Source organism: Chamaea fasciata, unplaced genomic scaffold (assembly GCF_029207755.1).
Source record: "Chamaea fasciata isolate MVZ Bird 193981 ecotype frontalis unplaced genomic scaffold, bChaFas1.0.hap1 SCAF_1, whole genome shotgun sequence".
Lineage (NCBI taxonomy): Eukaryota > Metazoa > Chordata > Aves > Passeriformes > Sylviidae > Chamaea > Chamaea fasciata.
In genome coordinates this window covers 53,581,684-53,605,323 of record NW_027094086.1, presented here as the reverse complement: position 1 = coordinate 53,605,323, position 23,640 = coordinate 53,581,684, and the positions used below count along the sequence as shown (strand labels likewise).

The 23,640-nt window shown below is 36.4% G+C and overlaps 1 protein-coding gene across 1 annotated transcript in view; it reads right to left on the bottom strand.

Annotated features, from left to right (window-relative positions):
• CEP192 (centrosomal protein 192) overlaps positions 1–23,640 on the bottom strand; it is a 70,584-nt gene that overhangs the window by 5,687 nt on the left and 41,257 nt on the right. The window contains exons 34-51 of the mRNA XM_066184791.1: positions 23,291–23,430; positions 23,068–23,160; positions 22,140–22,255; positions 20,445–20,621; positions 18,579–18,669; positions 17,693–17,869; positions 16,906–17,166; positions 16,581–16,690; positions 14,480–14,589; positions 13,161–13,302; positions 12,376–12,548; positions 11,944–12,067; positions 10,056–10,161; positions 8,460–8,664; positions 7,247–7,326; positions 6,280–6,375; positions 4,686–4,805; positions 880–998 (exon numbers count right to left, since the gene is read on the bottom strand). Coding sequence (XP_066040888.1) covers positions 880–998; positions 4,686–4,805; positions 6,280–6,375; positions 7,247–7,326; positions 8,460–8,664; positions 10,056–10,161; positions 11,944–12,067; positions 12,376–12,548; positions 13,161–13,302; positions 14,480–14,589; positions 16,581–16,690; positions 16,906–17,166; positions 17,693–17,869; positions 18,579–18,669; positions 20,445–20,621; positions 22,140–22,255; positions 23,068–23,160; positions 23,291–23,430 — 2,440 coding nt within the window. The remainder of the gene's footprint in view (positions 1–879; positions 999–4,685; positions 4,806–6,279; positions 6,376–7,246; positions 7,327–8,459; positions 8,665–10,055; positions 10,162–11,943; positions 12,068–12,375; positions 12,549–13,160; positions 13,303–14,479; positions 14,590–16,580; positions 16,691–16,905; positions 17,167–17,692; positions 17,870–18,578; positions 18,670–20,444; positions 20,622–22,139; positions 22,256–23,067; positions 23,161–23,290; positions 23,431–23,640) is intronic.

Genomic DNA, 23,640 nt, shown 5'->3' with positions numbered 1-23,640 from the left:
TGAAGATATTAACATTTCTGACCTGTGTGATCTGTGTATATTGATTGCATACTTGAAGTAACAGGTGTATTTCCTGAGAATAAATCAGGAATAAGGGAAAGATCCAGAAAACATCGACTCTCTCATATTAGGTTTTATAGGCAAGATATTTTAGCCAGAAAGAATAACAAAAGCATCACTGTGGCATAAATATACAAGTATTTACTTATATGCATTTTCACAGTCTGAATTTTTCCCCATATGCTTTACCAGAGACCTAGAGTCGTATCAAAGATTGCAGGTTTAACCAAACATTTTACTCTCCTGCCATATTTACATCACCCCATAGTAAAAGAACTGCCAATTAACTTGAGACTGAACAGCAAGGTTAAGACATGCAGTACTGTGGTTTCCTCATAATTGATTTTATAGTCAACTGGAGTGTCCAAAAGGAAAATATACAAAAAATATACACAAAATTCTACCACCAATACCATTTACCACATTTACCACAGCCGATCATAGTTAGACAACTTAGAAACTCAGTTGAAAAGAAAAAGCATGGAGGATTGAACAATACAAAGCCAGTAAGAGGTTTTGGGAAGTCTGTTTTTTACAGCTGCTTATCAAACATAGAATCATAGGATCACACAGGTGAGAAGATAATCAGATGGTCTCCAGTTCAATCTGTTGCTCCAGTCAGGGTCAGATGTAAGGTCAGAGCAAGCTGTCCAGTTAAATCCCAAAAACTTTTGAGGGCAGAAACTGCATAGACTCTCTGTGAAGCCTGTTCCACCACACAGATGTCCCAAGAGTAAAAAAAAGTTTTGGTTGTGAGGTTGGTTTCTACTCCCACACCCTTTTACCCACTCACTCTTGTCAGGTTTTGTCCATACATACCTTATTTTTTTTGGTTTTTCTTCAGAGTAAACTTTCCTTCCTGGTGTAACTGGAAGCTCAGTTTTTGTAAGGGCACTTGGAGAAGATTTCACTGGTGTTGCATTTTCTGCTGTAGGACTCTATTGGCAAAACCAGAGAAGACTGTAAACTTGAGTTCAAAAGTACTTAGGTATTCAGGAATGTAAGTCATTCCCCTTACCCAATCCAAGACTTTTTATTTAAAGAATAACCTTTCAGGAACATGAGTCTGGATCATTGAGATGGAAACAATTATTTAGGAGGACTACGTCAACAGGCTTCTGTGCTTTACGAATACTTATTTATTACAAGACAGTTCACAACAAACTAGCAGTGCAGGTGGAATCTCAAAAAGGCTGCAAGCAACTAAGATTTTACTAAAAGCCAAAAAAACCCCTCACTTCCTCTGCAGATATTATGCCCATATGCCTCAAGAACAACCCAAGTTGGCTAAACAACTGCTCAGAAAGAAGACATAAATCAGCATTATAATCTGAATTCTCAAAACACCAAAAGGCTTTGTAATAATTTTGTACCATGAATAACACATCCTTCTCAAAGAAAGGCCTCTCCAGAGAAACAGAAGCAGGTAACACACTATACGGTATTTTCTGCATTCAGAAATTAGGTCAAAATATTTAGCACCACCATGACCCCCATTTAGGGTATTCTAACACAAGTAGACCAAAGCACCCAATGGGAATAATTGGACAAATAACCAATTTCAAATCCTGCGTTGTTTCATCAATCTTGCCAGATATTCTTTAGAGTCCCCTTGGGTCACAACATCTTAAACAAAGTTAAAGAATCAAAAGAACCTCCTACACTCATGGTTGTACAACATTATGTCAATTTTTGAAACGGTGCTGACGTTTTAGACAAGCAGTTGATTCCCTGACGCAGGGAAGATGAAAAAAATAGATTCATCTTCAATAGAGCTGCTATGACAAACTTGTCTTTTAGACATTAATTTCTTCTATTGAAAGAGCTGCTAATCAGTCTGTCAGAAATAGCAGCAGCCATTTTAAAAAAGAATCTTAATTTTAAGAATATATTTTTCAGTAGCAAATAACCCATGAACCCCAGTAGAACCCAATAAAGACAAGAAGGGATTTGCACATGTCATGTTCCAAGAGTTTTTATTTTTCCACATAGTCAAAAACAATGGGCGTCATGCCTCTGTTATCATTCAAATTCTAATTTATCAAAAGGCAAGTTGACTGCATAAGAATAAGGTCCATTATAGAAAATGATCAGAAGTTACCCCAGTCTTTGTAAGGGCATCTTGAAATACTGCCTGCTTTACCACAGCCTGTACAGACTTCTGCTGTTTGAAACGACAGCAGTACATTAACACTCCAAATGGTTACAACTGAGTGCTGCAGCTCCAAAGACACCTCAGGAAAACAGGAACTTGTATAGCTTGAAAACTGCAATTATTCTGCTCACAGAGTTTAAAAAGGTTTTCCCTCCTCTCACTTCTGAGATACAGAAGATGATGAAGCTTTGTGCTGCTGATACTTTTAAATGTATTTAATGTTACTTATGTACGTTACTTAGCTTTTTTAAGTACATAAACCATGTAAATTAAAAAAAAATGGTATGCATTCAATATTTGTAGTATCTTCAAAAAATAGCAGGGGGTTCTTTAAAAAGTCTTCAACTTTCTATATGCTAAAGGAGTCAGGACTTTGATGCTGCCTCAGCCTTGCAGCAGGTGCTTGCGAGTTCACCCAGAAGGGACCAATAGTTAGACCCAAATACCAGTCCAAGACTCCTGTGCACAATACTCATTCTCAGCTCAATGATCTTCAAAAAGCCCTCAGGAGCAGACCCCAGCAGCAGGAACAAATGTTCCTCAGGAAAAGAAAAAGCTAAGTTTGAATGACCAGCACAGAGAGGCTGGGGTTGCAGAACACAGAGAGAAACCCTCCTTTCTTTGTCTCCTGGTTTAGGAGACATGATGAACTGAACTCCTGAATATAGTTTCCAATGGTGAGGACTGCAAACACATGTAAAGCATAATCAAAATTAGTGTTAATTAATTTGTTAGGAAAAAGATTAAAGTGGTGTGTGCCACTGATTTTCCTAACTTGATGTTGTTCTTTTAGTTCCTTCCTGAGCTCTTCCAAATTTTTCATTTCTTCTGAAGTGGTGCTATAAATAAAAACCACTCAGTCACTCTGAATGACAGGCAGTCACTCTTCCCACTTCACTCTGTCAAAAGTCACATTAACCACAGCTGTAGCCCCCTGCCTCAGAAAAACCACCAGATTCTGAGTCCTTTCCAAAGTTTTAGTAACACTGCCTAAACTCTTGATCCCAAGAAGGTAATAGATTATGATTCACTTGTCTTCTCAACTACAAGCTGCAACATTCTAAATGTTCTAAATGTTCTGTGTTGATCCCTCTTCTGAATAGATGTATACCTAGTTGATAAATACAGTACTCTCTTTTCCAATCTTTCTGAAAACGATTGTGACATGCATTTCAAGTATTTTCTACAAACCTTTTTCCCACGTGCAGAGATGCTACAAGGATCTAATTGTTAACAGCTTTGAAAAAAATCAAGAACAAATCTGACAAAGTAGTTCAAAAACATTAATATCAAGTTATGCCGCTCAAAGATTTACACAACTCTGACAACTAGTCACGTTTTAAAAGAGTTCTTTAAAATTCTAGAGTTCTGTTAAAGAATTAATCTTCTCTACATTCCAACTAGCTTGAAAAAGACAAATGATTTAGATGTTTTCCTCATTTTCAGGAAAATCATCACCAAAGAATTTGATGAAAGCTTGATAAAAAACCCTCTAAAACCAAACATTATACAGGAGTCTCATGCCAAATTTTTACAAATACTCTTTCAACTACTAATTTGGAAAGAACAAGGAACCTACGAAACCAATTTAAGGTACCTCAGCAAGAAGGATAAGCAAGGTTCCTACTATTGAAGCATGCTTAGTAGTCTAAAGAAACATCCCAAATCTTTGTGTGGACTTCTTAGAAAAATCAGGCCAAACCTTCTGAAGAGGACAACAAAGCATGTATTGCAATGATGCCATTCTGAATATACAAAGCTCTTCACATTCAGCTTATTTAACTAATCATTAGAATTAATTCTTCCTTATGGTAATAAATCCTCTGTAAATTCTTCTTGTATAGATGGGATAAAAAGCAAGACAAGGAGAGAAAGCACAGAAAACCAGTTGCAACTCCCAACCCACTTCTTCCAAGCCTTACCACACAAAGTTTGAGCTGAGAAACAAGAGGGGAGCAAGGAGAGCTCAAACACAAATGCTCCCATGTACAAATTTCACAATTAACCCCACCTACACCGTTACTCTGATAAAATACTGAAGCAGGTTTTATTAGAGATATTTAACTCAACTAACTGCATTGAGTTATGTATTATAGCAAAGGTCAGCTACTTCACTCTTTATTTACAAAAATAAAACTGACAAACAAAAAACCAAACAAAGCTGATAGAAAAATCTTTGTCTACAGAAACAATTCCCCTAGAATGTAAATTTGTCTCTACTCTCTCTGAGCTAAATAAAGTTTTCTATCATAAATGGCAAAAGAATATGCATTATCACATAAGGAAGAGGAAGAAGGTGTTTTTGTAACTTAAGAAAAAAATACAATTTAGTCCAGCAAAAATACTAGTAGAGTTGAATTTTTTTTTCCAGAATATAGCAATGTATATATGAAAGAGTAGCGTAGAGTAAAATCAAGATGTTATCAAGAATTTGTGCTCAGGACACTGTTGATAGCTTTTATATACTCACATTTCCGGAAAGCTGCAATTTTAATTTGCGCTTTCTACTCGGATTTTCAACTGAGTAATACTCGAGGTCCCAGAACTGGGAGTAATCTCCTCCCTCTCTAGGTGAAAAGATTACAGCAATCTAAAAAAAAAAAAAAAAAAAAAAAAAAAGGAGAAAAACTTTGCAGAACACTACTAATCTTGAGAATCTTCCTAATTTTACTTGTACAAAGTTATGATTCAGCCAGCACAATATTTAGACACTACAGAACACACACGGCACACACAGGTGATCTTGCAGAAAACTACACCACTTGCTAGTCCTCCTTTGCCTGCAAGTGGAAAAAGTTGGATGAAATATGTTGTGCAAGCAATTTTGAACAAAATATGAATTCCCATAATCTGCTTTAAGTGAAGTCAGCAAGTGCTGGCACAATTACTTCTGTTAGTAAAATGGAGAGAAAGGGAACCAGGAAGGGAAATTTGTGCACCTGAAAAAAACCTTCCTTCATCTGGCAACTAAGTTGTGAACAACTCAACTCCTCCAGCTCCAAATCTGCAAGCACACTGTGCTGCAATTATTAGAAGGCCTGAAACTTAAACCAATTTGCAAGTTATGAATTTGATCATCCCTAAAGGTCACCTATGTAACAAAGGCTTGTCTCCATATAGTGCTGTATCAGGTTAATCCAAGAATAAACTTGCACTGTTTTCAGAACTGAGGTTGAGGGAAGTAGAGAAAGAGTGCAGCAGATTAGAATAGACCACTACAACTATATCTAATTAGCCTAACATCATATCCAATGCAAAAAAAATACCCAATCATGATAGCACTGTACCTTATCAGCTCCAGTCCACAGCCTGGCATGCCAATGATGTAAATGTTATTCAAATAGGCCTGAACTAGGATTGCTAAGGCAAATACAATTGTTTAAATTCAAATAAGGGCTTGCAATATTATAGGAATACAGGAATAAATTTCTTATTCTTATTCTTGTAAATAGATAACAAATTGCATCTCTATGGAAATAATGCCCTAATTATCCACAACGATGAAAAGATGGGTGTTAATGAAGATGAAAAGATAAAACTGGAGTAGCATTGTGAGAGAAGGTAAGGGAGGAAAGACCTTTACAAGCCCATTTAGTCTATCCTTGGATGTGCTTTATAATTGTGGTTATGAATCCCTCTACTGGCCAGCAGATAAAATTGCAAGTCGAATGAAACCAACTTTAGGAACAGACAACTGCTCTTGAACAAGTATAGCAAGAATGCTTCAAGGAAGGGAATCAGGTTTTGTAAGAACCCAGAAATATTTGCCATCCTCTTCAGGAATTTTACAAAACATTTAAAAGAATCTTCTGTTCTAAAATAATTTGTCCTTAAAAACCCCCAAACAGTAACACAAACACACCACGACTTTGAAATCAAACTACTTTGATTGCATGAATTCTTAGAATCAACTCTGCTAAATTAAGCTGATACAGACTACCTGATACACTCCCAATACTGAAAGGCCAACATTTTATCTTTATCAAATAAAATTTATTTCCCATTTAAGATCTTATTTCACAATTGAGATACACTAATATGCCTGAAATATTTATAAATGTTACCTTCTCTTGTCCATGAACTTCCAGAGTACCAGAAACACGGGAAAATACGAAAGCGAGGTAAGGAACTCTATAAACAGAACCACTCCCATCCACATCCTGCAAATAAATTTATGAGTCAGATTCAGAAGAGAAAGGAAAAAATATCCTGAAACCACACAATACACCCACACACACACACCCCTTGCAGAAGACTGAGGAAAATACACCCGATTAGGCTGCTTTTAAGCGAAGAATTGATACTGACTCCCTAAAAGCAAATTAATAAAAACTGAAACTACTAAATTCAGTCACCACAACTACTACTGACTTACAGCTCAGAGGTGGTGCACTGGCTGGAACATGACACACGCAGTCCCATGGGGTAGTGGTAAGAGTGCTACGTAATCATTTTTCATTGTTTTACCGTAATAGCTCATAATAATAATAATTCTAGCATAAAATCATCACAGCATTTCAGACTATCAAAAAAATAGGGAAGCATTTACAAATATCAACAGCTAGGCACAGGCAACAGGACTGTGATCAAAATATCCTTGACCTAACTCAAATTTCTACAGAAATACCACATACAGTGCAATTTCAGCCGCACAAACCTGGAACAAGACAAGTCTGGCATTCTGGAGCCAAAAAGAGACACCTATCTTTCATTTATGCTTGATTACTTAATGCAGTTTGGATGATGATACCGTATGACCACAAGCAAACCCTGTAAAGCAGTATGTGAAGCAGAAACTGTACCACAGAGCACTGAGTGATTCATAATCAGGAAGCACATTAGGGATGAAAAAAAGGAGCGAAACATTTCCCTGATATGGACACAGGAAAAAAAACTTTGTAGCTGAGGTCATGCTCAAATATATATTCTTTCTTGAGACGCAGCAGGGAGAGAGAGAGCACAACAGATAGAGAGAAGTTAAAATAAAACTCAGGGATTTCCATAAAACTCCCAATGCAGGCATTCACTCACTTTAGTATAGGGTGGTGCAAAAGATGACAAAGTCCACTTCAGACTGTCATTCCCTTTGTTCTCCATTTCCAGGTAACTCTCTAAAACAGAAATATCAGAGGAGCATACTAAACATCTTTGTTCCAGTATCTCTGACGTAAAGAGTTAAGCAGAAACTATGTTTCTCAATGAACAAGTTCAGTGGAAACAGTTTTCATTATAACAAATCTCAAGAGCAGACTCCAACAAAGCACACTGTCATAAAATTTGTAAAAGCTTATACACAAGAAATTTAGACTCCACCAAAAAAACCCCAAAAGATATCCAACTCCTTCCCAAGACTTTATTTGATCATTCAGAGAGAAAACACTGAGTATTCCAGTCTGAGACCAAATAAAAGTTGTATCAAAAAGCCTGTTTTGTTACTCAGCGTACACATAAATACATGTCTCTTGGCAAGACTTAACAGGAGTCTAGAATAGCACTTAAAAGTTTAGCTGCAGACATACATTATATAGGAAATTTATAAACACCAAAGTATTATATTACAATCCTTTCATAATTTTAGCAAAAAAACCCCAGATACAATTGATAAATTAAACCTTGAAAGTCCTCAAGTGTGCTGAAAAAAAAAATCATGCCAATGGATCATTAAAAAAACCTTCATTACCTAAAAAAGTCAGTTCTGCAAGAAAACCTGGTGTCTAGATAACAGAATGAGAGTTCCATAGAGTTACTTTGAGACTTCTAAGCATTACTGGAATGAAAAGTACAGACCAAGCATTTCAGACTCCATTCTCTACACTGTCCATCTCGATCACTATGCACCAAGACAAGGCCAGCAGCTTTATAGCTGATACTCCTCTTGTCCTTAGGAAGAGAATTTATTTCCCTGCTAAACACAGACAGATTGGCCTCTGATGGGCAATATCTTATGGGCAATAAGTGCAGATGAGAATGGATCTACTGCAAAGGTGCTGAGCCAAAAGAGTTTCAAGTAGACACAGTAACCTCTTAACACTCTCTTTTCCCAGGCACAGTGTAACTGCATTCATCAGAGTGGCTTAAAAGCCCAGCAACTGATTTGCCAGTTAGCAAACCTACCTGTGGAAAAAAAGGTATGAGTATACTGCATAAGGAGAACTAAAAAAGTGCCCAAACATGCAATTCAATAAACAAAGCATCTGAACACAAGATACTACAAATGCTGTATTTAATAACTAATTCCTCTTACCTGAGTTTTGACCAGGTCTTGTTTTAGGAAAAACAATGGTTTTGTTCTTTATCTCCATTTCTGTTAGAGGGAGCTTGGGGAGAGCTTTTATCACATCAACAGTAGGATTTTCAGACTGTGGAATAACTGTATCACATCTTCTACGTGGAAAGTCTGATCCAGGCACGCTCTGTGCAACAGCCTCTTGAATAAGCACTTTAATAAACTTTCGCACAATTTGGAGAAAAGCAAAGTTTTAAACAGTGAATGTTGATATATTAACAAGTCAAATTATTTAGCTCTATTGCCTGGAGCTGCAAGAGCTTATGTTCAGCTTTACATTTCAACAGAGGAAAGCTCTCATATATTAAATCACCAGGTCTTCTCCAACCTCAGAAGTTCAAAGATTCCAGGACAAGTTTAATTTAGGAGAAAAGGAACACTTCATTGGAATTTGCTATCTAGGGATTTTAATTCAACAGGAATAATAATTTCAACTAGTTTAACTGACAATTCCTAAAACATTCCCTGTTGCAGATAATGGAAACAGAGCTGCCTCATTCAGAAGGAGTTTTGTGTTTGCTTTTTCTACATAATTAGAAATTTTAATTCATTTTAATTTTACTAGCATTACTTTCAGTTACTGATAGTAAAATCTTAGCACACTTTTTGCTGATTTGGAGAGGTAGCAAATAAATGACAAAAGCACTATTAACTACCAGATTTCTTCTCATTTGATGGGTTTTGATACATTTCCTACACTCGTCCTAGTAGAATTCTTAAATCCTTTTCTCATATTGTAGAACATAGCATAGTTAACTATGTGCAGTCATCAAATCCTTCTCAACAACTTCCCTGCTGGTTTGGGTTTTTTGAAGGCAGTTTCCAATTCTGTATCATACATCACACTTCCCTCCATGCAAAAGGAAAGCAGATACAGTTTGATCCTTTCAGTGCCTATTTCTATCTCCATGCATTGTTACAAATAACCCAAAACACACACCGAGTGTAAAAATAAGATTAAAAGTCTCTTTGTTTAGGAGAGATTACCAAGGAGTCCTTCTGCTCTTACACAGAAAAAAGAAAAACTGTTGGCTTCATAAATTTTATTTCTATGCCTCAACCTAATCAGGAAAATGTCTTGGATTAAAATCCATGAAGAGGAAGAACCTGTTCTAGATATTCCTTTTCACAGATTTGTCATCCAGAAGGACAAGTTTACCTTAAGAGATTTCAAAAGGAGCTATGGTGACTTGTCCAATAACTCTTTTAACTTTTTATTTTATAATATGATACAGACTACTTTTATGTGTGCACAACTACATACATATTTTTAGCATTTTAGAAAATTATGTATAAGGCACTGGTGGGTGTAATTTTGTTGGAAATTCAGTTAGTGTTCACATCATAGTATTTCTTCAGAGATGAATGAACTAAAAATCTCAGTTTACAAAATGGCACCTCAACTACTTTTCTTTATGAGAACTTTACAAATTAAAAAGAATAATGGAATTCAACAGAGCTGCTGACTCAAATCTAGAAGGTTTTGGCAACTTTGTTCAAACTGACAAAGTAAAATAAAAAGTTGTAATCTGATGTCTCAAGTAAACCACATACCTTTAGTCCATTATCACAATGGATATAGATTAGGCCAGTCCAAGGAATTAGTGTGGGCCTACTGGCAAGTGATGGATTAGGACTCACCAGAATTAGTGTACTGCCCCTAACAAAAAAAAAAAAAAAAAAAAAAAAAATTAACCAGCATGATTTTCATACCAGAATCACAACATTACCTACAACATTTGACACTGGCTCACTCAAAAAAGGATGCACTTTTAAGATAGCAGATAAGTGAAGATGCTCTACAAATAGTTAAACTTAAGGTATTCAGATATGCAATATATTAAACTTTAATAGCCATGATGCCAGGATCTCCTTTCATCATCACTGAGAAATCAGATCACCTCTTTCCGTGGCCTAACTCAGTTCAAGAATTGTGCAGGCTCCAGCCGTCACAGTGCAGAGTACAAAATATTCTGGCTGGCTTCTGTTCTGACAGGTTGACTGCCCTTGGCACTGTGAGGAGATGGTCATGAAAAATAGAAAACTGGGCAAGTGTAGCTTGCTGTGCTTAAGTCTGCTGTTCCCACGGGTCTGCTTCCTACTTGCAGACCTCTGTTCCTGATCCAAACTGCTTACTTGGACCCAAAATGTGAGGATTTTCCAGGGAACACATTTTAAAATTCTACACTGCAAGAAAATTGCTTGCAGAAGGCCTTCGATACCCTCTTTTCAAGAAATCATCTGCACAATCCTGAATTCAGGGTATGAGACACTCAGTATGTCCTTACTTTCACAGCTACCGGAAAGTCATTCATTGTTACTGCTTTTTGAGACTATTTTTCTTGGCACTGATTTAATCCGCAATGAGTGGCAGATATTTTAGCCATTCCGTGGAACTCTATTTTGTTCTCACCAGTGATGAAAGTTTCTCAGAAATTTACATCTACATGAATATGAAATTAAGTGTTTAAAATGCAATCAACAAGTCAGGACTGAAGAGAAAGTATGTTTGGGCAAACATCTTCAAAGTTAACGCAACTACTGAAATACAATTCTGAAAGCAAAACTTATTTTTTGGTGGGAGACCTTTTTTTTGTAAGGTGAGAATAGTTTAATAACATGGCCTTAAAGCTGTTCTGAAACTTAAAAAAACACCAGAAATTTAGAAGGGAGAGGTGAGCAGACCCTTCAAGCATAAATTGTGGAAGCCTTTGCTGCCTTGTGTGGAAAGTCATATACATATACAGTGATATTATGACTACTTTTCCAAAAAAACACTAATTAAGGCACGGGCAAGCTGACACTGGCTTGTCATCATTTTCACACCTACAGATACTGAGAAGCCAAAGGTTGAATGGCAAAACCGAGTTTTCTCAAAATAAAAAAAAAAATCCCAAAATTAAGTTGTGAGGAATATCACCACATTTGCCAAAGAAAACACTAAGTCCCCAGAAGAGAAGCCTTCTATAAGAACTGTTATTTTGGAGGTCGTTTCTTGGTGGTAGGAAGGGAGGAGGTGTTCTTTGTTTTTAAATGCACAGCTAAATTTAAAAAAAAAAACTCCACTACTGTGAAAAGAGATTTTTAAAGCTTCAGCTTCACTGGCCATTCAGCTCCTTAAAAATTGTGCAACAATAATAGTACTTCCAGGCACAGAAGATTCCTGGTATCAAAGTAATTATACACATGACAGAAGAACATTCCCATTATACACAACTGTAAAAGGGTAAGATCCCAAAAAAAGCTAGATTGGCATGTTAGTTGACAAAAAGTCTAGATCCTGGAACTAAAACAGTTTCAGGGTACAGTCCAAGCAAACTGAAGTAAATTCCTAAAACCCAACTAAAATTCCTAAAGTAGTTACATACTTAAAACTAAAATAAATTCCTCCAAAACCTCACTGTACTTTCACACATAAAGGAACTTAGGGAAATATACCTACTCTGGTTCAACAGTTCCATGTTGCGGGGTTATAGTAAGGCAGTGAGCTGGCCATGAAAGTTCAAATGTCAACATTCTATTGGAATTGTTGAGAATTTGTACACGTTTAACATCTGCTGTTTCACCTGTAACACACACAAAAAAGCTAACACATACAAAAATTCACAAAAATGCCCAAGATACAGAGAGGCACCAATGAAAAGAAACTATGTTCTGCCCTAATTTCACCTTCACATTACTTAAAATCTCCACAGGCATGCAGTGCATTCTATATGTATACACAGAGCACATTACCTCTGATAATTTATCCAAAACTGTGCTCAAATCAAGTCTGCATGAAGATTAATGGCCAACCCACACTTAAAAACATCTTATGCAGTACAGTTATCTTAATACTGAAGTGGCTATTTCATTAACTCCAAAAAATACTTACCAATAGAAGGAGATGTCAAAGTCAAATACTCAGGGGTTACAACCCAAGTCTGTTGGGCATCTGACTGATTCTGAACTACATCCTTAGTTTTTGCAGATAAAGAAGTACCCTGAGGTCCTTTAACAGGAAGAACATCCAAAGTTGCAGTGGTATGTCTGACAAAGTTCTCAAATCTGAAAATAAGACTACATTAAGTAAAAGCAGTAAAAAAAAATTTCATGAGTAATTATAATAGCCTACTCTTAGTATTTCTCAAAATTTTATTATTAAAGTACAATACTTTCAACATGGGCCCTCAATTTAATTCAATTCACCATTAAGTAAAAAATAATCCAGCAGCTATATTAGGACACAGCTTCTTCACAGAATGTTTGGAAGTGGAAGGCACCATTTAGAATTAGAGGAACTAAAATAAACAATTATCTTCAGAAGATAATATAATTTGAATAGAACATACACAGAGAAAACAAGTACTGCATAGAGAAAGAAGGCAATGCAAGTTGAGTTTCACAGCATGCTGTGGAACACATTCTGGAGATCAGGAGGGCCCTGTGGAGATCACCCAGTCCAAGACCCCTGCCCAAAGGAGGTGATTCAGGACATTGACCAGACATTGATTCAGGAGCTGCAGCAGGTGATTCAGGACATTGACCAGCCAGGTTTTCTATTTTTTTCAGAGATGAAAACTTCACAGCCACTCTGGGCAACCTGCTCCAATGCCTAACCACCCTCACAAGAAAAAAACATAATTACATACATATAATTACTAATTATGGTTCCAGTACCTGTCCAATTCCAAATGGGTTCCAGGAGACTGCTGAAAGCCATCCTGATCACCAGAGGAATATCCAACCACAGAAAGGAGAACCTTTTGCATATTTGCATAGAAAAGATTGATATCATTTGTCTCTCGTGGGACATCACATACTAAAAATGAGAGTAATAGAGGAATTTTAGTAAGAAGGATTCTATAATACTCAGAAATTACATCTCAGAGATTTTAGATATAGACCATGTTAATTATCAGCAAAGAAATCCTAGATCATTCCAAAACTACTTCCTTCAAGTTTAGTTATCAGGCATAGCTCAACACTAACATACAACATATAAATCTGAATACACACCAATTCAAAACTTTTTATTATAAGGTATAATAAATATTACATATAAAAAACAATACCATATCATTTCCACCTTTATACAAATGCTACATACTAATTTGATTCTATGCCAAATTAGAGCTGGGTTTTACTTTTTTCTCTAACATTGGCTTGACAACTTCAAAGAATACTCCAGAACCCAAATATCTAATGTTCACTAGGATTTCACCCCAACTAAGATGAGTGATAAAAAAACCCTTTACTTTTCCAAGTAAAGACAATATACAATTCACAGGGAAAGAAACAGATCACATTAATTCAGGTACAGTAGCCTTAGAACAGTAAATAATTCCATATGTGAATATAATTAGCACAAGAATAGGGTTTGACGGTAAATTTGTCCATGACACTTACAGGATTGAACAGTTGAGGGGTGTGCTTTAAGGAACCCTTTACAGTATATTGTATTCTTATTAATACATTCCTTACTAACAAGCAGAAGAAAAAGCTATTAAATTTAGGAAGGAAAATAAATATATTTTTTGGTGTCAGCCAAGTTGTTTGCCTCTCAATTTTCAAATATATCTGTGTACAACAAACTGAATCTTTCCAAATGGTTAATAAGGCAAATACTTTCCAAATAAACTCAGCATTTTTAATGCTGTAATATTTACATACTGGGGTTTCATGTTGCTAGGAAAAAAGTACAGAAAATAACTTCAATAAATAGATACTGAATGAAAAAAAGGCAAATTCTGTTGTGATGAGCTGAGCCTGGCTGGATGCCAGGTGCCCACCAAAGTCATTCTATCACACTCCTCCTCAGCTGGACTGGGGAAAGAAAATACAACAAAGCTTTGCCCAATACAACTGTCCAAATTCAGAATTTTTCTTCTACATTTATAAAAGAAATAGTGAAACAGTAACCAGGATTCAAGCCAAAAGCACATTTGCCACACAAAAACAAGTAGTATATTTTTTCTTTTAAGAAGTTGTAATCTTACCTTCTGTCACAAGCTGCTCCCCCGGAAATTCTTCATCAAATACAGCATTTCTCAGTAAGTTGTTTTCTGGGACTATGCGTTTTTCTACCTCAGGTTTATACACCACAGCTCTGTTAGAGATAAACAGCAGTCATTAAATTAAACAAAATACCAGAAACAACAAATTGAAAAGATCGATAAGAATTGCAAGAATCCATCATAATTTTCACTTCATCATTTCTTGACTACACCAAGCCCAAATCTGGGAGCATTCATTTAAAACTGAAGTCTTTCCACAGTCTTAAAATGGTTAAAGAAATACCTACTCTACTGCTGCAGAGTAAAAGGAAACACTGAAATAATGGTTACCATATGTTTGTCTTCCCATACTTGTTCTCTGCTGTCAGTCACACCTACCTAGATTTTTTGATAAGTACATCAGGCATCTGAGTGATGTTTCAATCACCACAGGAAGCAGGAGAATGCTATTTTGGTTACAAGTGAAAGCCTTTTGAGAGGAAAAATTGACTAGTCAATGTCAGAGTTGGCAGCAGGTGCCAGCCAACAGCAGGAGCACAGAGCCAAGGAGCATGACTGCCAACAGAAAAGACTGGGAAGCACGGGGATATAAATATTCCTAGGAAAAATGGGAAGCTACAGGTCAGCAAGAGGAAGTCTGGCACCCAGATAAGGTCAGAGCCATGGAGGAGGAAAGAATACCTGAGCACTACTAACTCTCAGGTCTAAGCTACTTACTGGGCTGCTGACTGTATTCAGTCAGCATTTCACAGTCCTGCCCCTAAGTCCCAAAGCAAGTTCTCATTCTACTGCACAATTACAGAATGGGGTTGGACTGGCTTAGAGAACTCAGTCACTGCAAGAAATACACATCTCTTTCAAGTTATCATGGGAGATTTCAGAGAACCTCCCACCAAGAAACAACCAGCTAGATCACTATTTTCAAGAACAACATGTCAGTCTGCTGACTAATAAAATCAACAAGTCATTTTGCATACATATCAACACACAGAATCTAAATTTAAAAAGTTTCCAATAATACCCATGTAGTTGTATTGAGCTTCTAGGTGGATGTTCTGTTTATCTGTAGACCAAAACTGTTCCCTAAGTACTTCGACCCTTTAGGGAGGATTTCCAGATAGTGAGCATTGCCTCACACAAAAAATCAGGAACAAGCATCTTCTAACACAGCTAAAATAAGCCAGTTTCCCATCAAGGTCAGGAACTCAGCTATTCCATGAGCTTTTTATTCAAAGTCATGCAGTTAAATTCAGCTGCTTTTAACACTTCATTTGAATAAGAATATACACGACTTCCACACATTGTCAGGCAATGACATTTAAAAGCAATAATGAAATAATGCTGTTTTGAAGTTTTGCACTGAATTATGATCATCAGCACCTTAGTGCTTTACCTAGCTTTAATATTCTGCATTACACTAGACCCCATGGACAGCACAAGTCACAAGTGCCACTTATGTCACTGAAAGCAGACTATGTCATTTCTGTGCATTTGAGTTATACCAAATGAAATGCAGAATAACACAGCCACTATTTAAGATCAGCAAGGTATTCTCAACAAGTTTCCTTAGTGTGTCATGCATATGTGGATGTTATTTCTCATATACACATCTACTCAAACACATTCTTTGTCAACAGAATCTAGCAAACCAAGACATGAACCTTGTTTGAAACTTAATACTCCTGGATTTCAGTACTATTCTTTTCATGAGCCTTTTCTTTTAAAATTAAAGTTACATACACATAAGGAAGAGAGATACAAAGACAGAACACAGATCTCTTTTGATACAAAAAAAAAAAGCATTTCCCCAAAACTCAACACACCTGAATTTAAGAAAGCTAAAATAGAATTAAATCCTTAACTAGGACTGTAGCTACAGTATGTAAGCAAAGCCACAAATGAGCAAACCCCCATCAACAACTTACAGATGCAAGGGTTAGTAGATCTCTACATACCATCATCATCTTTTAGTTTGTTCTTGCTCATTTTGGAAACATGTTAAAACCATATTTGTGGCAGTACATACCCCTAGCTTTAACTTCTTATTAAACCTTTGTCCGTTACAATAGCAAAGCACATTTACCTGCGATACTGCTGCCTACAAACTTCATCTCCCCAAAAAAAGCATACTGTCGATACCAACATGCTTGGATGGAAGTTCTTTTCTTGTGGATTCCATGTTACAGTAATCACCTGATAAAATAAACAGACAATATACTGAGGGGAAAAAAAAATGTTATTGTTTGTATTAATGTTTGGAATATGAGTCAACAGATTCCTACAATAAAAGTGAAGCAGGACGTAACAAAAATCAGGTGAGATTTTAATAAAGAACTAGTCAGACATTTTCATTGATGACATTTAATTTAAATTCATAAAATTTACTCAGAAAAAAGCACTGTACTTACTTCATGAGTTCCTTCTCTTAGTACAAACTTCTCTGGAGACAGTGTCATAACCCGAGGATCCATCACCGTTTTTGTCTGCAGGTTTCCCAGGCACAGGGCTCTAACATAGGCAGCCCGGGACCCTGTGTTCCTCATGTGGAAGGAAGCCTGCTGTAATCTTCCAGACAATGACCTTTCCAATGTAACCATGAAGCTGTCTGACAATTTTTTAACATCTTCTAAAATTATATTGCTTTTTCCTCCATATCCAGATAACGGTATCTGGAAGAGAAAAAAAAAACCCACCACCAAAAAAACAGTACTTCAAATGAATAAAGCTTCTTAGTAAAAAACATTTATGTTCAACTATGGCAAACTATATAAAGAGTTACAAAAAACCAAATGAAAATGTTAAAAATGTGAACTGAAAAGCCTTTGCAAGAAATAGAGAAGCCTAAATTTACTCAATCATTTTCTATTTCTGCTTACAGGTTTCTTTAAGACCTACCTACGGAACAAGACAAGTTCAGATTTTTAAACACTTTTAGAGTTAAAATCTTAGGCTACTTTTAATGTAGTACAAAAAATATTTCATCCTTTACAAAGGAAAGAACTGCATGCAAAATTGATACTAATGTTCAAAGCATAAAATTTAGCATCCATATGACTTTAACAGTTATACAGATACCCATAATATGTATCTTGAATTTTCAGGGTTTTGATAAAAACAGCTGTTTAGTGCTAGACTTTCAATAATTACGAGAAAAAGTACATTTAAAATTATGAGAAGTTATGTTGGGACTCTTACAGTAAACTTAATTCCTGGCTTTGCTCGAACCCCCAGCTGTTTGATCTCCAGCTTTGCAAAGCAGCAGGTTACTCGAGTGGGTGTGAACATCAGGTAGATGGTCGCATCCTCTTTGGGACGCATTTTGAGTTCCCAGTTACTGGTCAAGCGTTCTTCTGATCCAAATATACTTTGCAGCTATGAAAACAAAGACATCAGAACTGAGTGACTATAATAGGAAAAAAACAAAGCAGTAAAACTACACCTGGAAGGAAGAATTAACTTCTTCAAACTCCACATTAACTTCTTTGACAATGGCATATTTAAAGTTGCAACGCTTAATATGCAATGAAAAAGATAAAGTCCAAGATACTTTGTATTCCCATAAATGAACATTTTGATGCCTCTCAGTTTAGACAGACTTTTTTGGCCTCAATCCCCAACCTGTCAAGGCTGAACTTCACCAGCACTACATTAATTCTGTCAGTACAAGACTGGAGATTTAAAAAATCTGAACATTTGAGGGGAAAAAGGGGATGTAAGTCAATGCACGTCACATAACAAGAAGACCCATTAGCCATGGCAATTCCATAAGGCTAATTTCAGTTCTTCTATCCTCATGTAAATCCCCTCCTGCAAGAAGGGCCACTGATGGATCACCCCACCAAGTAGTGACTGTTGTGATACAGCAGCTTGGAGAGCTGTAAACTGAGCTCCAGTTTGCTGCAGCTCCTATTTTAGCAGATCCCAAGGATGCCAGTGTAGCTTAAGCCCTGTTACGACACTCATCTTGACAGACTCAAAACAAATACACACCCTGCTAACACTTCAGGGCAAAAGCATTTTCATTATAAACACAGCCTGGTAACTGTCATAAGCACTAAAGAGAAATTTTAATGACAGCCACCTGAAAGGAGTCTTGATCTTGGCCTTTTATCAACAATCTTAAATGCTGGGTCACAGATGGAGAGTCATTTCTCAGGATTAACCTCTTCTGTCTGAAAAACATGTCTGGTTAGATTTCACAGCAAATACAAATTAACTGCATAGATTAATTCATGGAAACAATGGAACTGCGACAGTCAATTTTGAAGTAATTTAATGGAAAAAAAATCACCTCTTGGAACAATAGAATATGTTAAATAGAAAGTTATTTCAGCTTTGTCAAACTTACACACCCGACACTATTAGACATCACAACACACGAATACTCATATAGTAAAACAATCCCCAAATATGTATATGTATATTCAAAAAAAATTATATAGTTTTTCTGAAGTTCAAGTACTGTACTTAACAGCCTGAACTTTAAAAGAAACCAGAATTGTATCAATATAAAAACTCCTTAAAAATCCCCACTTCAGGACACAGTTATGATGAGATTATCCAGAGACAGTTATGGAGAAACAAAGTCTTGTGAGTAGTCTGGCCCAGATTCACCGGAACAGTTGTAAAGAACTAAATTCAGGATAACTTTTCCTTTTCACGTACGTCTCAATATAATAGCAACACAGCAAGTTACGGTCACTTGACAAAATCAGGTTGACAGAAAAGTTTTTTATTTCCCTCTGTGATCCATCCTAGCATTGACCAGGCTTCAGAGCTTTCCTCAGCAAGGGTAGGAAACATCTCCAGCAAGAGCAAGTGCCTTTGTCATTTTAACAAGTCAAAAAACATTGACAGCTGAATTTGACAAGCCCTAAAACTGCTACAACATAAGAGAATAGATCATGCAGTTAGAATTAAAGAAGAGGACAGAGAGAGGAAAACCTCTATCAACACTGGCACACATTCTTTTGTACTCTGTTGAAACAAAATTACAGAAATAATTTCAGCTTCCTAAAACCAAGGGTTCATTAAAACTGTTTTAGAGGAGGAACAGCAAATAAAAAGATAGCAGCATACATGAAAGAAGCAGCAATTCCTAAACACCAAATAACCAAAACTACAGTTCGAAGCACACTACCTTAACAAACCAGAAAAACAGAAATGCAGCTATCAGAAACAATTCTTGGCTTCAAACATGGATTGATTTTAAACCACCAGGAACATCATTAGAAAGTTTCCTCAGAAAGTTCAGTACCAACCAACAGCGGATTAGTCCTTCAAGTAATAATTACTATAAGTTCAGAGATGTGCAAAACTTGCAGACTTTACATATAAAGGAAGCAAAGAATATCTTAACAATTATGAACAGTTCCACTAAAGCATGAAATACCAAACCTGTAAACTTGAAACTAAAAAAGTATGGACGACAAGTAGTCTGAAGGATAAAGTAATTCACAATTAGGGGCAAAACAGATTCTCCATCACTAAGAGTTTTAACACTGAAACACATTCAAATCAATTAAGGGATGTTCAACAGTTTAGGCTATTCAGATGGTCAAATAACATTACACAGACTGGATAATAGCATAATTAATCTCTAGAAAGAGACAGGTATCAAAAGAACCAAAAGATTTTTTCTATCAACTTAATTGAAAAATACTTTTCTTCTCATTTCTACTTGCATGACATATTAAATGTAGAGAACCAGATATTCTAATCATAACTGAGGAGTCCTTGAGAATACACAAAGCTCAAACAAGATCAGTTTGTTTCCAAAACTTTCTTGCACAAGAAAAATAATTGCAATATCCTGCTTCTTTCACTTGAGGCAGAGAACAAATCACTGCAAATTATCAATGTGAATAGGAAAATTTACTTCAAATAAGTGCAATATAAAATACTTAACTTGATATTCTATGTGAAGGGCTGTCCAACTCATACTTACACTGATGATCCAAGTGATACTGCTCCCCAGGCAACGAACTGCTTGTTGGAGAGGATGGGTGGAATGTCTAAGCACGCAGCAGCTGTAGACACAGGTCTATTTTCCCCAGATTCCACCTCACCTTTTATTATCACTTCAAACTGAGGCCCAGATGGCAGCACAAGGATTTTCAAAATACTTAAAAACAAACAAACAAACAAACACCAAAACAGAACAAGATTAGTTGGCGAAATCAAAACATAACCAAAACAATATTAGATAGGCATTTTTAAAACTACCTTCTTGAGGGGAAAATACAAATACTTCTTATTTTATGACAAAGGCCAGCTTTAGGCATAGCCCTAAATTTAAATTCTTTGGGCTGTAAAATACTCATGCCACACGTACCTTACAGAGTCTTCTAAAGTATTTATCTGGAAATGATTCAGATAAATATTTCAGAGACTACAGCCCAGCAAAATATTTTTGTCCATACTATTTTCTAATTATTTTGACGGACTAATTTTAGAAAGAAATAAAACCTGGTAGTAGATTAAAGAGATGCCTTTTGAAATCAATGAGAAACTTCATTGATTTTTTACAGGTGTGAGATATCCAGGAGCACCAAGGAAGGAAATCTAGCTTTTAAATAATAGCCTGAATCATTTCCTATAGCACAGACAGACTTCAAGTCAAGAAAAAAACCTCAAGAACCTCCATGCTGGCTGTCAGTGCATCCCTAAGATGCCTGCTGACAAAGACCTGAATCCCATCAGCAGGGAACAGCGACCAACCTTACTGCCACAGTTAGTTTATTAGTCTTTTGGCAGCACTTTGACATAGACTACAAAGTTTCCAATCCTCCTGAGTACCTGGAGCCTGTAAAAGTTCAACCTATCCAATAGGATCATACTGTCATTAGCACAAAACTTCTCACTGTTTAATTTAAATGCACTGGGGAGGCCTAGTTAAGCAAGCTAATGAAGTTGAACAAATTTTGAAGATACTCCTTTGTCCATTCTTGCTCTTGCTCATCACAGCAGAGTGGAAATCATGTAACAAGACAGGAAAGGCTGCTCTGGAGAAATGAGTCAGACCCCTGCCATTGCCTAAAGTTCTCACATGACATCCTAACTGTCACTTGAACCAATCAAGTTTATTTTGCAGAATGAAGCAACAGGTGCTAATGAGCAAAATTATGACTGCTACTTCCATCTGCAAAAGGAACATGTACATTAGTGCTGTACAGAACAAAATTCTATCTGATTACAGCAGACAAATGAATACTTACGATCCTGATCCATTCTTGAGTTTTTTTACATGTACAATAGAAACAACATTTCCCTTGCCTCAGGAGAAAGAGGGAAGCAACTAAAAGGGCTGCTGAAGGTAAGTATTTTGAAGCTTTGTTGTACTTTAGAAATAACTACCATATAGAGGGCCTCAGGGACTTATTCCATTTACTTATACTAAACAAGTCCTAGAATATTTCTTGATGGGAAATATTATCTATTAATGCTGCTATACACACCTGAAGAGGCAGGTAATCTACAGAAAAGGTGAACCTTAACAAACATCCTTTTGTAATGGATGAGAACTCTCATGAAAACAACTGAAGACAAAGATTCTTATATGGTAAAACTTCCTATTTGTTCATTACCTTAAGGTCAAAAGCAGTCTAGTTTAACACATGCAGCACAGAATCAGTTATATTACCTTTCTGTGGTTGTTGTGCTTTTTGGAAAAAAAGTGACAGTCACTACTTGTCTTTCTCCAGGATAAAGGAAAAGGTCCAAAGGTTCAGCAGCAAAGCAGCTGTCCTGATCTGGTGTCTGAAAGCAGGCAAGTGCAAAAGGGAGGGTTAGTCATCTGTTTTAAGGGATTAAATGTTTCTACAACATGTAATACAATTTGGTTGTGCACCTATTGCACATGCAGTTTAGACAATTTGAATACGCCTGGAGTCTTCAAATCTTTATCAATTAGCACCCAGTATCATCACTTAATGTGGCATTTGTGATAGTAGTCATAAATCCTATTTCCATGGCTCTGATCCTAGAAATGATGGGCTAACAAACCTCTTTTTGTAAAATGGAATCAACTGCTTCTTCTGTTGACATTGAAATGCAAGTTTTAAATGTGTTTAGTTATCTTTCAGTCTGGAACCATTTTTTCCATGGATTCTCAAAAAGGTCAAGTAAAGACACTGCATATCTGAAAAGAACTCACTCTGAGTTGGCACAACATACACTAAAAACTAATGCAGTTTTTTTTGTTAGAAAATACAGATGTTTCCCAATGTTAAGTCACCTTTGCCTTAAGCAGGCTTTACTCTACCAGCTAACACCTGCTGTGCAGCAAAGGCTTCACTGCTTTTACATATAACAAATCTTTTAGATGAAATTTAGTAAAAATCATAAAGGTACGTTAGGAAAAATAAAACTGAAGCTGAGCAAAAGAACACTGATATGCTTTTTCCATAAAAGGAAGCTTATCTCTTTGCCATCTTTCATATCCTTTATGTAAATTTGTAAAGCTTTTGTCAAACCACAAAGCTGAGCTACAATCCCAAGGCTCAGCTCTAGCTTCAGTACAATATGAACAGCACAAAAATCATGATTTCAAGAGGGAAAAGCCAACCTACCTTAACTTTCAAATGTACACTAATGTTTCCAGCATTTTCCAATAGCAGCTGCTGCCTGACTGTTAAACCCACACTAGTAGACAGATGTATTTTCTGTAAAAATTAAGTAAGTGTATGTTTGTATGTATACATACATAATAAAACCAAACATTACGAAAGTAGGAGGCTAGGAGGCAAACTGTTCTTGAAATACAGTTTGTAAATATAGGTTTGTAACACAAACCTGAAACTGCTTTGGAATATGTATCTTTGCTGTTCCAGCTCTTGCTCTGAGAGAAATACTTTTAATCACAGTGCTAGGTCCTGGACTATCCACTTCCACATCCACTCTTGCCAGGAACTCCTCTGCTGGATCTAAGGAATCTAGGAATAATTTCATGAGTAGCAAAAGCAAGCAAGTCTGCCAAGAGCAAAGGCCATTCCTATGGATGTATATCTCACTTCAGCTACTCTTCAATCTTACCATATTCATGTGGTGATAGTAACAGAAGCTCTCCCATTACTCCTGCAACACTTTTTTCCTCTTTTAAATAAAGTCTCACAGGAGCTTATTTAAGAGTTTTACCTTTTTAT